This window comes from Heptranchias perlo, chromosome 13 (genome assembly GCF_035084215.1).
Source record: "Heptranchias perlo isolate sHepPer1 chromosome 13, sHepPer1.hap1, whole genome shotgun sequence".
In the NCBI taxonomy this organism is placed as follows: domain Eukaryota; kingdom Metazoa; phylum Chordata; class Chondrichthyes; order Hexanchiformes; family Hexanchidae; genus Heptranchias; species Heptranchias perlo.
In genome coordinates, this window is record NC_090337.1 from 38291866 (window position 1) to 38309592 (window position 17727).

Below are 17727 nucleotides of genomic sequence, written 5' to 3' on the forward strand. Positions count from 1 at the left end.
GCATTTTTGATTACCTCTGTCTCTTAAATCTACACTCCTCTGGAGAATACTTTGGAGGCATGAGAACCACAAATTTTTGGAGGTATTCCTTGCCTTTGAAGCCAACTACAACACGATGCTCACATTGCAGATTTGCTTACAATTGTGTATGTTGTTGGCAGCAAACATGCAAAAGATATGGGTCACAACTTGATATTGTCATCAGATGACAAGAATAAGTAGTGTCTACTGAGAGACCAATTTTCTAAGCACCATTTCAAACAAAGTTAGGTAAAAGTGTACATCCTGCTATTCAGCAAAGTATCAACAGAAAATAGAATTTGAAGGTGGAAAAAATTCAGTTACTTTGCAGGCTTCTGGGCTTTTCCATCACTGGACTGGAAGGGATGGAAATTAAAAACAGCAAGTCCTGGAACACATTGTGAATGGCACTTCATGCAATGATGTTCATTAGACTCAAAGAAGAGATCCTTAACTGCATTCTGGAGCCAAAAGGGTGTGGATTGCTGTGATTGACATTGAGAAAGTCAGGAAGAACTAAGGCATTTACAGGAAAATGTGGTCAGCAAGCCCAACCCAATATTTCAAATTGAGCCTCAGGCTCCCAACACCTTATTATGAAGCATTCATCTACCCTATTACCAAGCATTCATAATAAGATAGATGAATTAACAGTGTAAATGGATATGATGTAATTGCAATTTCAGAGACATGGCTGCAGGGTGACCAAGACTGGGAGCTGAATACCCAAGGGTATTCAATATTTAGGAAGGACAGACAAAAAGGAAAAGGAGGTGGGTGGCATTGTTAGTAAAGGATGAAATCAGAGCAACAGTGAGAAAGGATATTCGCTTAGAAAATCAAAATGTAGAATCAGTCTGGGTGGAGTTAAGAAGCATCATGGGACAGAAAACACTGGTGGGAGTTGTCTACAAGCCTCCAAACAGTAGTGGTAACGTAGGGGACAGCATCAAACAGGAAATTAGAGATACATGTAACAAGGGTACTAAGTAATCACGGGTGACTTTAATCTACATGTAGACTGGCCAAACCAAATTAGCAATAATACTATGGAGGATGAATTCCTGGAGTGTGTACGAGATTTTTTTTTAGACCAGTACGTTGAGGAGCCAACTAGGGAACAGGCTATCCTAGATTGGGTATTGTGCAATGAGAAGGGGTTAATTAATAATGTTGTTGTGCAGGGTCCTTTAGGGAAGAGTGACCATAACATGATAGAATTCTTCATTAAGTTGGAAAGTGAAGTAGTCCAATCCGAAACTAGGGTCCTAAATCTAAATAAAGGAAACTGCGAAGGTATGAGGAGTGAGTTGGCTATGATAGATTGGGAAACTTTATTAAAAGGCATGACAGTGGATAGGCAATGGCTGACATTTAAGGAACGAGTGCATGAATTGCAACAATTATACATTCCGTTCTGGCGCAAAAACACAAGAGGAAAAGTGGCCCAATCATGGTTAACAAAAGAAATTAAGGATAGTATTAGATCCAAAGAGGAGTCATATAAAGTTGCCAGAAAAAGTAACAAGCCTGAGGGTTGGGAACAGTTTAGAGTTCAGCAAAAAAGGGCCAAGAGATTAATTAAGAGGGGGAAAATAGTGTATGAGACTAAACATGCAAGGAACATAAAAGTGGACTGTAAAAGCTTCTACAAGTATGTAAAAAGAAAAAGATTAGTGAAGACAAATGTAGGTCCCTTACAGTCAGAAACAGGAGAATTTATAATGGGGAACAAGGAAATGGCAGAGCAATTAAACAAATACTTTGGTTCTGTCTTCACGGAAGAGGACACAAATAACTTCCCAGAAATGCTAGGGAACCAAGGGACTAGTGAGAAGGAGGAATTAAAGGAAATTAGTATTAGTAAAAAAAATAGTGCTGGAGAAATTAATGGGACTGAAAGCCGATAAATCCCCAGGACCTGATAATCTTCATCCCAGAGTACTAAAAGAGGTAGCCATGGAAATAGAGGATGTGTTAGTTGTCATCTTCCAAAATTCTATAGATTATGGAACAGTTCTTGCAGACTGGAGGGTGGCAAATGTAACCCCACTATTTAAAAAAGGAGGGAGAGCCAAAACAAGGAACTACAGACCGGTTAGCCTAACATCAGTAGTAGGGAAAATGCTAGAGCCTATTATAAAGGATGTGATAACAGGACACTTAGAAAATATCAACGGGATTAGACAAAGTCAACATGGATTTATGAAAGGGAAATCATGTTTGACAAACCTACTGGTGTTTTTTGAGGATGTAACTGGTAGAATAGATAACCAGTGGATGTGGTTTATTTGGATTTTCAGAAGGCCTTTGGTAAAGTCCCACATAAGAGGTTAGTGTGCAAAATTAAAGCACATGGGATTGGTGGTAATATACTGGCATAGATTGAAAATTGTTTAACAGACAGGAAACAGAGAGTAGGAATAAATGGGTCTTTTTCAGCATGGCGGGCAGTGACTAGTGGGGTACCACAGGGATCTGTGCTTGGGCCCAGCTATTCACAATATATATCAATGATTTGGATGAGAGAACCAAATGTAATATTCCAAGTTTGCTGACGACAAAACTAAGTGGGACGTGAGTTGTGAGGAGGGTGCAAAGAGGCTTCAATGCGATTTAGACAAGTTGAGTGAATGCGCAAATACATGGCAGATGCAGTATAATGTGGATAAATGTGAAGTTATCCTCTTCAGAAGGAAAAACAGAAAGGCAAAGTATTATTTAAATGGTGATAGATTGGGAAATGTTGATGTACAAAGGGACCTGGGTGTCCTTGTACACCAATCACTGAAAGCAAACATGCAGGTGCAGCAAGCAGTTAGGAAGGCAAATGGTATGTTAGCCTTCATTGCAAGAGGATTTGAGTATAGGAGCAAGGATGTCTTACTGCAGTTATGCAGGGCCTTGGTGAGACCACACCTGGAGTATTGTGTGCAGTTTTGGTCTCCTTACCTAAGAAAGGATATTCTTGCCATAGAGGGAGTGCAGCAAAGGTTCACCAGACTGATTCCTGGGATGGCAGGACTGTCGTATGAGGAGAGATTAGGTCGACTCGAACTGTATTCACTCGAGTTTTTAGATGAATGAGGGGATCTCATTGAAACATATAAAATTCTGACAGGGCTAGACAGACTGGATGCAGGAAGGATGTTTCCCCTGGCTGGGGGGTCCAGAACGAGGGGTCATAGTCTCAGGCTACAGGGTAGGACATTTAGGACTGAGATGAGGAGAAATTTCTTCACTCAGTGGGTGTTGAACCTGTGGAATTCTCTACCACAGAAGGCTGTGGAGGCCAAGTCACTGAATATATTTAAGAAGGAGCTAAATAGATTTCTAGACACAAAAGGCATCAAGGGGTATGGGGAGAGAGCGGGAATATGATATTGAGATCGAAGATCAGCCATGATCATATTGAATGGCGGAGTAGGCTCAAAGGGCTGAATGGCCTACTCCTGCTCCTATTTTCTATGTTTCTATGTAACACAGAAGTTGGCTTCTCTGAAAACTTTATCTAGGGATTTGCAACATCACACAGACAAGTCCTTGAGCAAGAACCGGCATTTTATGCAGAATTGTTTAATTTTTAATGGATTTTTTAATGTTCCAAGTGTATCAGTAAAAAATAATTTGGGAGAAAATTCTGGATGGTGGTTTAAACCAACTTCACAATGTTTTGAACAAGTTCAGTTGTTCATTTTCTCCTTTCCCTTATTGATGGAATGTTCTCATTGCTCCTGGTTGATTTATTGTTTACATACATCCTTAGGACTTTCTTATTAGTAGTTTTCCAGCCACTTCTTATTTTTGATTCATACATTTCCGATCTGCTCAGTTGTAATTTGTTGCCCATCAGCTACAGAAAAATTTACATATACAAAAATTTGGCACCTGAAGTGTGATACAGGAAGTGTGATATGGCAGATAATGCACACATTATATCCAGTGGCCTAGATTGCCCAATTGTAATGCTGACAGTAAACTATTAAAAATGTCAGCATTGCAATTGGAGAACCTAGACCAATAAATGTGAGTTTTTGTATCTCCAATGGCACTACTCATGGTAAGTCAGAAAATGCACCATTTTAAAAGGACATGAACATTTCACAGTATAAAATATAATGCTTTATTCTGCTGCAAAAGTGTAGATGTGTGTCCCTGTAAGGCTACAAGGTGTTACTTTTTGTGTTTTTGAAATGTATTTTTGATTCAGTTGTAGGTCAGACTGCAGATCAGAATTCTGGCTTTGTTTGTGAAAAGGTCAGTTAAGAAGCTGCAAATATTCTGGTGCATGTGACACAGATATTTGCATTAGACAATGTAAGATATCTGGAGTGTGACATCTACAGCATTGGCATTCTGTTTTTAATATATTATAGATGAATCTTTGTAAATTAAATTTTGTGGCTTGTAATATTTCTTCTGTGACAAAACCATGTTTGTTGAGTAACGATAGGTTTATAAAGGTCTGGAAGTAAAGCATAATAAATGCAAATTTGGAAATGAAGAAAGCTTTCACACACATTCTTAAGATATATTGATTTTTACTTGAAATACTTTTGACTCCCTATACTATTATTCATAAAGTTATTGTACTACATGCAAAAGCAGTTTAACTTTAATAACAGTCAGTGTTGAAGGGGAAGGTAGAGCAATCACTAATAAACTTGGTTCTTCCAATGAAAAGCAGTTTTCTTGGCATGTTTTCCTGGGCTATGATGAACTTCAGGCATCCTCCTGTTTTATGAACTAGAATGGTTGATGTTCACAGAAAGTCCTAGTGTGGTATGAATGGCTTTTTCCAGACAACTGTGGTTATGGTTCTGACCTTTTACAGAAGGTAACATCCAACCTGCTGATTCAGCAAGTTGGTCAGGCTCCACTAAAGGGACGAGTCTATCTTGCATGCGATAGAATGTAGGCACTAAAATTAGTAGCTTATTAGTAGTGGAAAGTGACCCATTTGCAGCCATAGGAGCACACCAGCCCACATGAAAACCAGTGGTGGGGAGGGGGCGGTGGCATTAGCTCACTCCTATCTACCTCTGGATGGATGCAAGATTCTGCAGATAAGCACACTTCTCAGAGCTGTGTCTACGGTTTGCTTATGTAAGGCTCATGTTGTAGGACATGGAAGGTGAAATCCATCTCAGACGGTAGCACAAAAGAGCGATAGCGAATCAGCAGTCCAATTCGCTAGCACCTGTTTTGTGGTACTGCCCAAGACGAGTTTCACCCCCAAGATATTTTCTGGTTAGCACCAAAAGTGAAAACACAGAAATTGGCTTTCAGCTAATACCTACATTTAGCTATCATTGAAATGCCATGTTAAGTATAGAGTTCTACCTTGATTCTTTTTTCATCTTAATCTAATTTCTTGCCGTTTCCATTTCACCATTTTGAAACCAAGGTGAATTTAGGCAGAATTTATAATATGAGAGGTTAATATCTTGTATTTGAAGTGTGGGCATATTATTGCTACTGGCAGATTTTATCATCTGTTGAACATTTGCACTGCAGATGGTTGTGGGTTTTGCATGTTGCAGCTTACCAGTACTGAAAAAATAATGGCTGGCTTGTTCGAACAACTGCACATCTTTCATCTTGCATATGCAACTATTTATAATTGCATCAAAGGTATGATTTAACTATACAAGTATGTATGTACAGTTGTCAAAGAACCCTAACCTTGAAAGTCCGTGTCTGCAGGTCTATGGCATAAGCCAGTTCAAATTTGCAGTTTTGTCATATAATTCAGTCCATTTGTGGGATTATTTAATTTAGCCTGTTGCATTATAATAAAGCGGTCCTGCTCTTGATCTTTAATTTTTTGCAAGAATTTAGCCCATTACTACAACTTTATTCTAACTTAAGAAAACAAAGTGTGCTTTTTGTAGTCTAGGTTTTCTCTAATACAATCTAATAATATCCCGACTGTTCCACTAGGATCACTGTAAAGAAAAACATTCTATTTTGCAAAGATTTCTGATTTAATCCTGTTTTTTGTTAATTGTAGCATAAAATGTGACATTTCCAAGGATAGTAATTCATATTTTATTTTCTTAGGGGCCGTTTTTTCTCATTGGATTTTAACTTAATGACCGTTTATGATGTAGAATTCAATCAAGTGAGGAGATTGTCCACTGCTTCCTTGGCAAGTCCTGGCTCACAATTCCACACAGTTTGGAAGCACTATTGCAGGGAACACTTTGGCTGGAGAGAATATTCTGAGGTAATATGGAATGCTGTCATGTTGGCCAACAGCTGAAATGTAGATTTTTGTCAAGTGATCAAATTCCTGAAAATACAAAGTGTTACATAATTTAAATAACAGAAATGTTTAGATTGTAGCAAATTCTTCTTCACATTCTGTTCCCATGTATGAAACTAAATTGTACCAAAACAGCAATGAAAAGGTCATGGTATTTTTTATTTTATATTTATCATTGTTAAAATGTAAAACCATATCTGGAACAACTTTTGCCAATTCCAATATTCAAGGACTGTTTCAACAGAAAATGTAAATGAAGTGTTTTGAATTAATTGAGTTAACTACAAAACGAAGACCATTTCTATGAACCTAACAGCAAAGTATGTGAGGACAGCTAGTACTTAAACAGATGAAATTGTGATATAAAAGGAGTCAATGAAGGGAGGTACTAGTCTAACAAAACTAAAGTCAGGACTTCTCAATACACATTTGTGGTGTTAAAATCTTAGCACGATTGTTAAAAAGAAATACTATGTTACATAGTCTATTTTTCAATGTTAGTAACATTGTTTTTCCTTTTCATTAAAAATTCATTATTGATTTGTTATTTCCAGGCAGTTGTTCGATGCATTGAAGAAGCCTCATCTCGAGGGATGAGTGAGATCTGTTTCGTAATGCAGCAAAATAGGTACATCCTGAATTTAAGGGAGGGCTTTCAGCAGAATGCTGTCTTTGGCACTCGGCGACGAATAACCCGACGACCCTTATTTCGCTCCCCTGTACTGCTATTACCCTGTTTACAGTAAGTTGAGCACTGAGTTTACTTGACAGAACAAATTAGCTTCTGACTACTCTTCAGTTAATCAGTGGCATACAATTACATATTCCTATGGAAATCTTTTGTAAAAATATATTTTGAAATTCAATTTAACTTGGTTTATACAGCACTGAGTTAATCATTTTGCCTGGGGAACTTTAGTCTGCTAAAAGTAATCCACTTAGAGCCACACTTTATGGAGTTACTATGAATCATCAAGCCAATCAGCAAAATTCCATGACACCAAGAAGCACCCATCAGCTACTGATGTGTAAATCACCAGAGTTACCATATTCTACAAGTATAAAACCAAATGTTAAAGCTACTCTGACAATACTTCCACAGAAATTAAGCTGTCAGTGGGGTCTATATATATATATATATATATATATATATATATATATAATATATATATATTATCATCCATATTAGATAATCTTGAAATTTCGAAAACATTTGACAAGGTCATATAAATACAACTAGACAAGCTTTGATAGACTTTAACTGAAAATGTGACCAAAATTTTATTAAACAGTGGTTAATTGTGGCTATTTTATTATGTCACCTCTGCAGTTAGTATTTGATCCCGTCCCTGGGTATTTTCTTTGGGTATATGCAGCACTTATAAACAGTGATTAATCAGCTTTAAAACTGAATACCAACAAAAGAATTAAAAATACAAGAAGGATATAAAACACACTACACAACTCAGCTGAGTGTGCATGATGCATAAATCTTGGTAGTGATCTAAGTAATCATCATGTTTGCAAAATGTCCTCTTTCACTGAAAATATCACAATACAGCGCATAGTTGTGATTCTTAACAATTTTTTATTTTATTGTAAAAGTGGGTGGGGTGAGTTTAATTTAGTTTGCTATAAGATTCAAAAAAGAACAGACAGGTCACAACCATCCAAGGTGTCTCCTTTTAACACTTCAGCTTATGTCAGAATCAGTTTCTGTCTGAATCAAACTTTCACTGAGAAAATGGAGGAGAGCAAGCCCCTTGTATCTTAATGTTACAAATCTTAGATTCAAAAGAGTTATTTTTTTGTATCAGTACTGAACATGTAGTCAGTTTGGTGAAACATATTTAAACTTTTGTTTGGAGAAGATATGACATGCCCGTGTAGAAGTTACATTTTTTCAGTTATCTAATGTGTAGTAGTATATATCTCCATCTCCATTAATGTAATGGCTACCCAGTTATGGTCTTTGTATCCTCCAGAGAGTCCACAAGAAATGATTGTCCTGAGCACTTTTTTTCTGCATAAACATGTCTCCTGCCTCATGAACACCATCAGAGGATATTATTGTTCTCCTCTCCTCCCCTCATAATATCCTGTAACAATGGTATCTTTATCCATAATGGTTTACCAACATAGCAGCCGTGACTGCACTTCAAAAAAAGTAATTCGTTGGTTGTGAAGTGCTTTGAGACATCCTTATTGACATGGTAACAACAACAAATTGCAGGCTTCATATAGGCTTCTTTCTGTACCCAGTCTAACTCAGCCTTTGTCCTATCATGTATGCCTTTAGTCAAACAAAGAGACACTAGTGTGGTAGCTTCATGTGTCCAAGTGGGATTCCTGGCTTCCTGACTGCTTTTCAAAGGTCTGAGGATTACTGAAATGTAACTGACCTCTGGCCTCTCATTGACGTGCAGAAATGTATAGTGGTCCAAATGCCATTCTGAAATGACAATTTGGAATTCCATAAATTGACTAACAGCAATAGTGGGTAGTCTGATCTGCCAAAGCTGTATTGGAGATTTGAATTTCCTGAGGCAACCTTAGTGAATCAATGTTGAAACGTGTGTGTGTGTGTGTGCGCGCGCGCGCGTGCGTGTGCGTGCGCATGCGCGCGTGTGTGCGTGCGCGTGCAATGCCACAGTTTCCAGTGTGAACAATTAATGGTGGTTTACTGCCATCCTGGCTCTCAAGAAATGTGTTTATTCAGCCAAAATTGCAGAACAGCCTGTTCGTGCATACATCCTGACCAGAGTCAAGAGTTCTTTCTGCTCACTGATGCCCATGTTTCGTAGGTCCACTTTTTACTGGATAACCCATGAAGTTGGGTTGATGATTTTGTGGAGGAATCTGTCCTGTTCACATTACTTTCCCAAGTGGTTACAGAGACAGTGATCAGATTGCAGAAGTGAGAGTTCCAACATTTGGTAGAAAAAGAAACAACTCTCCAAGCATTGAAAGTTATACAGAGGCGATGAGACTAACTCATAGTGGGTAAATTTTAACTGGGAGCCAGGAAGAGGGTGGGGGTAATTCCTGACGGGAAACAGGAAAGACATCCTTACGATTTTGATGTATGGATGTCTTTTTTTTCAGAGATGGTTGGGTGGGGGGGGGGGGGTTCAGAGATTGTGAGGGTGGGTTTCAGAGATCATGGGGAGGGGGGGGCAGCCATTCGTGTGTGTGGGATCATGGCAGGTAGGCTTGTTGGGCCTGGAGGAAACACTCCTGCTCCTACTGGCCCAAAAGCAGTGCAATAAAGGCACTTACCTGCTGAGCTGGGTCTTCTGCCCCCCCCCCCCCACCCCCCCACTCCTCTTATGTAGCGTGAAGCAGAAGGGCAGGGAATCCCGGCCCCCAGGAGTTAAAAATAAAAAACCTTTCGAAATGGAGGCCCGCAGCCCCCTTAAAAGACTTTACTGACTACCTGCCTCCTTATAAGATCATGGCTGATCTTTGACCTCAACTCCACGTTCCAGCACAATCCCCACATCCCTTGATTCCCCCAGAGACCAAAAATCTATCTATCTCAGCCTTGAATATACTGAATGACTCAGCATTCACAGCCCTCTGGGGTAGAGAATTCCAAATATTCACAACCCTCTGCGTGAAGAAATTCCTTCTCATCTCAGTCTTAAATGGCCGACCCCTTATCCTGAGACTATGCCCCCTGATTCTAGACTCTCCAGCCAGGGCAAACAACCTCCCAGCATCTACCCTGTCAAGAATCTTATACGTTACGATTTTTACCTTCCCACCTGCCTCCATCCCTCCTGTTCATGGGGTTAAAATTTACCCCATAATGTTTAATGATTGCAGTTATATAGTTTTAGTGAAAGGTTAACACCAAGATATTATAGTTTATGGCTCACTCACATCAACATTCATAACCATTATATAGATTACTTGAAAGTCCTGTAAATGTATAGATTGTATAGTATGTGGATTAGATCATTATCCTTTCACCTATGGGTTCTTGCTTTGATCCAGCAAAGGCTACTGGGATAAAAGTCTCCTTTCCCTGTCACTATAAAGAGCAGTACTGTATTTGGGTAGCTTCAACTCCATTCTTACAAAGTGCTAGTCCACAGCACAAAAATAAGTAAAATAATACTTGCACTTATATATTGCTTCTTCATGTTAAAATATCTCAGTGCTTCAGACAATAGACTTTTTTTGAAGAGCAGTGATTGTTATTTACATGGGTAAATGTGAGAACCATTCTGCATCAGTAATGTCCCATAAACAGGAATCAGATGAATGACCAGCTAATCTATTTTTGGTGCTTACCATGAGAAAACAATAATTCTCTTCAAATAGTATCAGGAGATCTTTAATGCCCACCTGAACCATCGAAACAGGCAGAATGGACCAGTTTAGTGTCTCTCCAACATTGCAGCATTCCCTCAGAACCAAATGACAGTCTGCTTAGATTATGAAGTGAAACTCAAAACTGACTGTTAGGTTACCACTAAATTGCCAGTTTCACTCTGAGAGGCCATAAGGATGACTGATGTGAGAGATGGAGAAATTCAGATTGAAACAGTAGAGTGTTTTTCTGAGGCTGGGCTTAAGGTACATTGTTTGGGTAGAGTGCAAGGAATTTTATTCTGCATTTAGCTGTTCTATATATGACCTGGGCATTCTAGATGTTGACACTGGCTGTCTAAAGTGGAAAGTGCTCTATTACCAGACCTAGCGAACCTCACTTTGATGATTATCATAAATGTTCACAGAATCAAAATCAAAACATATCATCATAATTTTTCAAAAACAATTGACATCTGTCCATTTATGTGTTGGTATTTTACACTAACTTCTGTAAAACCTGAACAAACTCAAGGATTGTATCAGATTTACAGTTTTCATGTTTTTTTTCTTATTAGGACCTTAGCTGGCACATCAGGCAGTCTTGCAAAGTTACCAGATGGATCAGTTTCTCCACAAGTCTGCTTTCCCGTTGTCTCTCGCCCCTCAAAGCTCTATCCTGAAACGTGGATTTCAATGGAACTATCGGAAGATTTCATTCAAGTGTCTGTTTCCATAGATGACAAAAGCTACAGAACTGTGTATAATCTTTTCCACAAAACAATACCGGAAACCAAATTTAGGATTTTAAATATACTAAGAGTGCAGAACCCATATCTTTGGGAAAAGTATAAAAGGTAAGAGGTTGAATTATATTATTTAAAAATTTGGATTCATATATTTATATGCTGGTACCTAAATTTACATCTGATCCGTGAATACTAGTCATTGTGTGTCGGTGTGTACAGATCATAGCTCTGCTTTGGCTAGTGTGCACTGCCCGGGTTGCTACATTACTGGTCTATTCTTGCATTTGATATTGTGATAGAGGTGCATACTGGAAGCAAACAATTGGATCTAGCAAAAGTAGTGCAGGGACTAAGAACATTTTTCTTCAACTGCAGCCAACCTATTCTGTGGAAAATTAAGGACTGAAGCCTAATCATCAATCGGATTGCTTGTTTTTAGTTGAAAAAATAAATCATATCTTTAGGTTTCAAAAATTTATTAGAAAATTGTGGTGTTCCTAAATGTATGAATGACTGACTGTGTAATGAGATGGCTTGCTTTACCCCGCAATGCTAATTGTGGTTTGCTTTTGAGCTCCTTTGTTCTGAGTTGGAGTCTGTTGACTTTCAGCAATATCCATTCTTTATACTGCAATGCTTGCAGTTGGCTTATAATGGATAATCTTTTGACTTTGCACTCCTAGCAGGGAGGCTTGCCTGCTGAGAGTACATAGCTGGCATTCTGGAGTAAGCCGGTCATAATTTTCTAACCATTAATTAAAATGGTCAGACAATCATGGGTTGCGTGCGCCCAAATTTTCCATATATGGTCCCAGCATGCAAGACTCCCTGTCAACAGCGTGACGTCAGAAAGTTACCCCTGTAATGTTAAAGACTGAAGAAAGAGTAGAGCTGAACACTTTAACCAAGGTAAATAAAGGTACCAAATCATTACAGAGAGGAATGTGTGGGGCATTGTACATTGGGGTATATTTTCAACTTGTTGCCTGGGTGTAAAACTGCCATTCCAGATCGGCTACCCATTATAGAAACTGCCCAATTTTCATTTCCATTGAAATAAAGTTACCAATGGAAACATACATAATGTAAAAATCAGTGTGGAAGCAGTACAAAGTTTCTTTTCAAGGCTTGGCTTTAAAACAGTATCATGTGTTAGAACTGGTGTCCAGCTTCCCAATCTGACATTCACCAAACAAAGTATGGATCATAAACCACAGTTGAGTCTCTGATGTCAATTCCGGCCTAAATGGGGCAAGGTGGAGCAATAGTCGATGTTATCCAAAACAAAGTGAACTCTGGAAGACTGTTGCTGGCAGAAAGGATAATAAGTTTTGTGTCATGTCCCATTGCACATACTTTTTAATTACAGGCTTTTTCCTGCCTGTTCAAGGGTAACATTTACTAAAATACACTCTGTAGAAAATAAAGAGTTTGTGTTTTGGTGAAGGGTGCATTGTAGATTTGAACAACTCTATCCATTTGCTGTTTAATTTTCTTTTTGAAAAGAGCTTTATCTAGTGCAACGTGCATCATCGGTTTGTCCAGTATGTTAATCACCTCTTTTATCTATGGAAAGGTCCATTGAAGACACACTAAACTTTTTGTTCATCTATTGCTTTATCTTTCTTTTGGAAGGTATTTTGCAGTATGATCTACAAAGCTTATTTCTGATTTTTTTTTTTTTGTTTTCCTCTATAGGAAAAAGGAGTACATGTCACGAAAAATGTCCGAAATGGACAAGATCCTTAATGAAAGACATCTATTTCATGGAACCTCCCAGGATGCAGTTAATGCCATCTGTAAGCATAATTTTGACCCCAGGGTGTGCGGAAAACATGCCACCATGTTTGGACAAGGCAGCTATTTTGCTAGAAAGGCAAGCTATTCTCACAACTTTTCAAAGAAGTCACAAGAAGGTGTTCATTATATGTTCTTAGCAAAAGTGCTTATAGGGAAGTACACGTTGGGCAAGCCTTCAATGCGGAGACCTCCACCACAAACTCCCGCTGACCCTTCCAGCGATTTGTATGATTCATGCGTGGATAACTGGCTAGAACCTCAGATTTTTGTCATCTTTAATGATGACCAGAGCTTTCCATACTTCATTATTCAGTATGAAGAAGTTGGAAGCACAGTGACTGTTTGATGAACAATGATTAACAATAGTTATAAACAAAGACTAGAGATGCTACGATGAGCTTGTCTTCACACTATAGACTTTGAGGTCTTTACAAATGGGATATCTTTACAAATGGAATTTACAGATAAACTAAATGACTCACTTAAATGGCCAGCTGTTGTCAAGGAACTGCTAGTTCAGTAGTCTCACAAGTGTAAATAACTAAATACATTACCTTGAACAATGTTCATATGTTTATGTGCCTCTGTTTGTGAATGAGTGTGTATTTATATTAGAAAAAACTGTTGCCCATTTTTAACTAATTCTGAAGTATGAGAAAACTTGTATACTTGACCTGAGTACAGTAGTTTTATTTTCCAATTATCAAGCTGAAGTTGCGGACATTAAATGTTGAGCACTTTTTAAACCAAAGTTTTAGATTGAAACATTGCTCGTGATCTCAGTAAGGTAAAGCAACTGCCACAGATACAGAGGAAAACGTGCACTATGCCTACCGTATTTGCAGGAGATAACATTTGCCACAGCAGTCAAGTCATCAGCCACAAGAAAGGAAGTCCTTACCGTGAGAAAGGCCCAGTTGGATCGTTCTCAGAGCTGTAAATTGTGGTAACTGTGCTCTTGATCTCACTGCAAAATTCTTCACCTCTCCTCAATCTACTTTGATCATTTTCTTGGTCTACTTTCCTCCTCCACCAATAAACTGAGACCAACATTTATCATTGTGGGTGCCTTTTACTGGGAGGCAGAAAGAGAACTATACGGATCCAATTGTGCAATGTTTTATTTGTAAATCAAGAAAAAAAAAATCAGAAAATATTTAAAACCAGACATATCCTATTAGTGAATACAACAAATCATTTTATATTCTCAGTCTTCTAAAATCCTTTTACTCCTATTTAGCTAAGTACAGTAGAGGGATGATAATGATAAGACCACACAATCCTTCAAACCACAATGTTATCCTGTAATGATGTGGGTTTATCAGGTTTTCACTGTAAAACTGAAAGCCCTCAGTTCTTCAACGGGTTCTTTGACTTAGAATAATTTGGCCTGACACTGGAAACCAGACTGTGCTTCACACTAATCTCCATCCTCCTTGCTTCATTTACTAGATCCAAGGGAAAGTTTGCTCCAGTTACTGAGGCAGGGGTCAATCAGCCTTGAAAAATGTCATTACATTGCATTATGGGAGCAACTGTATATAGAGAAGCCAACCACAACGCTCTAGTTAGACTATTCAAGGCACTAACATCTGGATATTGTGTCCCTCCCAAAACTATAAGCATAAAGGCTACAGTGTCAACACTTGCGTTTTGATGGAATCTGCCTGTTTGTAATGTCATTCAGTCTCACCGTAATTATTTCAGTTTAAATAAATGTTGACTGTTGAAAGTTACAGATAGCCATTAAGTAGCAGCTGCTTTTAAAATAACAAAAAAATGATGATCTGGCTAAGCACGCCAAGGTTCTCTACATGAATTATCCTAGAACCACAGACTATTGAACAGGAGGAAACTGTTGAGCAATGTTCCTCATGGGCACTTTTGACAGGTGTATTTGAGGCAGACCTGCAATGACTAGTACAGAAGATAAGGCCTAAAACAGATGAGTTGATTTCTAATAGTTATGAGTTCCAGAATTCTGTAAGCTAATCACTTTTGTAAGCTTGAAAAATCTAGGCATGCACAGGCAAAGTGCAACTAGCAGCATCGGCCTGATATACTCAAGTAGAAAATATTCCTTATGAAAAGTATTGCTTTCTCCCTTATTTTGAACATGTTGCAATTATACTTGACATTCTGTAGGATCTAAAAGCCATTGTTGACAAGAAAATAACACAAGGATTAGATATGGGATAATGTAAAGATTATAACTGGACTAAAGCAGCGTCCATATTGTGTGAAATAATACATAGTTACAGAAGTGCGTGGATGAGATCAAATGTAGTGTACACATTGCACAGGAATTCAAAGTACAGTTTGATTTACATGAACTTTCCCAATTTATAGAATCATAGAAGTTTACAACATGGAAACAGGCCCTTCGGCCCAACATGTCCATGTCGCCCAGTTTATACCACTAAGCTAGTCCCAGTTGCCTGCACTTGGCCCATATCCCTCTATACCCATCTTACCCATGTAACTGTCCAAATGCTTTTTAAAAGACAAAATTGTACCTGCCTCTACTACTGCCTCTGGCAGCTCGTTCCAGATACTCACCACCCTTTGAGTGAAAAAATTGCCCCTCTGGACCCTTTTGTATCTCTCCCCTTAAATCTATGCCCCCTCGTTATAGACTCCCCTACCTTTGGGAAAAGATTTTGACTATCTACCTTATCTATGCCCCTCATTATTTTATAGACTTCTATATGATCACCCCTAAACCTCCTACTCTCCCGGGAAAAAAGTCTCAGTCTATCCAACCTCTCCCTATAAGTCAAACCATCAAGTCCCGGTAGCATCCTAGTAAATCTTTTCTGCACTCTTTCTAGTTTAATAATATCCTTTCTATAATAGGGTGACCAGAACTGTACACAGTATTCCAAGTGTGGCCTTACTAATGTCTTGTACAACTTCAACAAGACATCCCAACTCCTGTATTCAATGTTCTGACCAATGAAACCAAGCATGCTGAATGCCTTCTTCACCACCCTATCCACCTGTGACTCCACTTTCAAGGAGCTATGAACCTGTACTCCTAGATCTCTTTGTTCTATAACTCTCCCCAACGCCCTACCATTAACGGAGTAGGTCCTGGCCCGATTCGATCTACCAAAATACATCACCTCACATTTATCTAAATTAAACTCCATCTGCCATTCATCGGCCCACTGGCCCAATTTATCAAGATCCCGTTGCAATCCTAGATAACCTTCTTCACTGTCCACAATGCCACCAATCTTGGTGTCATCTGCAAACTTACTAACCATGCCTCCTAAATTCTCATCCAAATCATCAATATAAATAACAAATAACAGCGGACCCAGCACCGATCCCTGAGGCACACCGCTGGTCACAGGCCTCCAGTTTGAAAAACAACCCTCTACAACCACCCTCTGTCTTCTGCCGTCAATCCAATTTTGTATCCAATTGGCTACCTCACCTTGGATCCCGTGAGATTTAACCTTATGTAACAACCTACCATGCGGTACCTTGTCAAAGGCTTTGCTAAAGTCCATGTAGACCACGTCTACTGCACAGCCCTCATCTATCTTCTTGGTTACCCCTTCAAAAAACTCAATCAAATTTGTGAGACATGATTTTCCTCTCACAAAACCATGCTGACTGTTCCTAATCAGTCCCTGCCTCTCCAAATGCCCGTAGATCCTGTCTCTCAGAATACCCTCTAACAACTTACCCACTACAGATGTCAGGCTCACCGGTCTTTAGTTCCCAGGCTTTTCCCTGCCACCCTTCTTAAACAAAGGCACAACATTTGCTACCCTCCAATCTTCAGGCACCTCACCTTACATGACATCCAACTATGATGTGGAGATGCCAATGATGGACTGGGGTTGACAACTGTAAACAATTTTACAACACCAAGTTATAGTCCAACAATTTTATTTTAAAATCCACAAGCTTTCGGAGGCTTCCTCCTTCCTCAGGTGAACATTCACCTGAGGAAGGAGGAAGCCTCCGAAAGCTTGTGGATTTTAAAATAAAATTGTTGGACTATAACTTGGTGTTGTAAAATTGTTTGCAATAGACATCCAACTAGGTAGAGGGCTAAATCTACATCCTATGCTTGATTGAATTGATCATGTATTCAGTCCCAGTGAACCGCGTCTTAAATTGAGACTGATGTGACACTGAAGGCAGATCTGTGCATATTTTATTCTTCAAGATAATTTCAGTCTGAATTGACACTGTTTTAAATAGGCCTACCCGCTAATTGAATTTCAGTTGCAGTTAAGAGCACCCTGTTATTGTGCTCATGCCAAATTTTTCTTTCAACCACTGTTAAAATAGCAGAGAGATAGAAGAATTTGATACAAGCCTGTTAAGTATGTGTATGTTGACAGGAATTTCCACCCTCCATATTCATGTGAAACTAGAACAATTGCCCTTTACTTTATACTGTATTAATCCTATGATAGTACAGGCATTTACTATTGTATAAAACTCCAGTTTTTAATCATATTTGTCAAATTCTACAGGCTGGTGTAAAAGATAATTTGTGCAGATACAGGCCTACCTACAGCTTGCACTGATAATCACATCTTGCCACAA

The 17727-nt window shown here is 38.8% G+C and overlaps 1 protein-coding gene across 2 annotated transcripts in view; it reads left to right on the forward strand.

The window, feature by feature from the left end:
• tiparp (TCDD-inducible poly(ADP-ribose) polymerase) overlaps positions 1 to 14211 on the forward strand; it is a 23065-nt gene extending 8854 nt beyond the window's left edge. For both annotated transcript variants that reach the window (XM_067995348.1, XM_067995347.1), the window contains exons 3-6: positions 6085 to 6250; positions 6844 to 7031; positions 11185 to 11463; positions 13054 to 14211. In XM_067995348.1, the coding sequence (XP_067851449.1) occupies positions 6085 to 6250; positions 6844 to 7031; positions 11185 to 11463; positions 13054 to 13501 (1081 nt within the window). In that variant the 3' untranslated portion in view covers positions 13502 to 14211. The remainder of the gene's footprint in view (positions 1 to 6084; positions 6251 to 6843; positions 7032 to 11184; positions 11464 to 13053) is intronic.
• The last annotated feature ends 3516 nt before the right edge of the window (positions 14212 to 17727 follow it).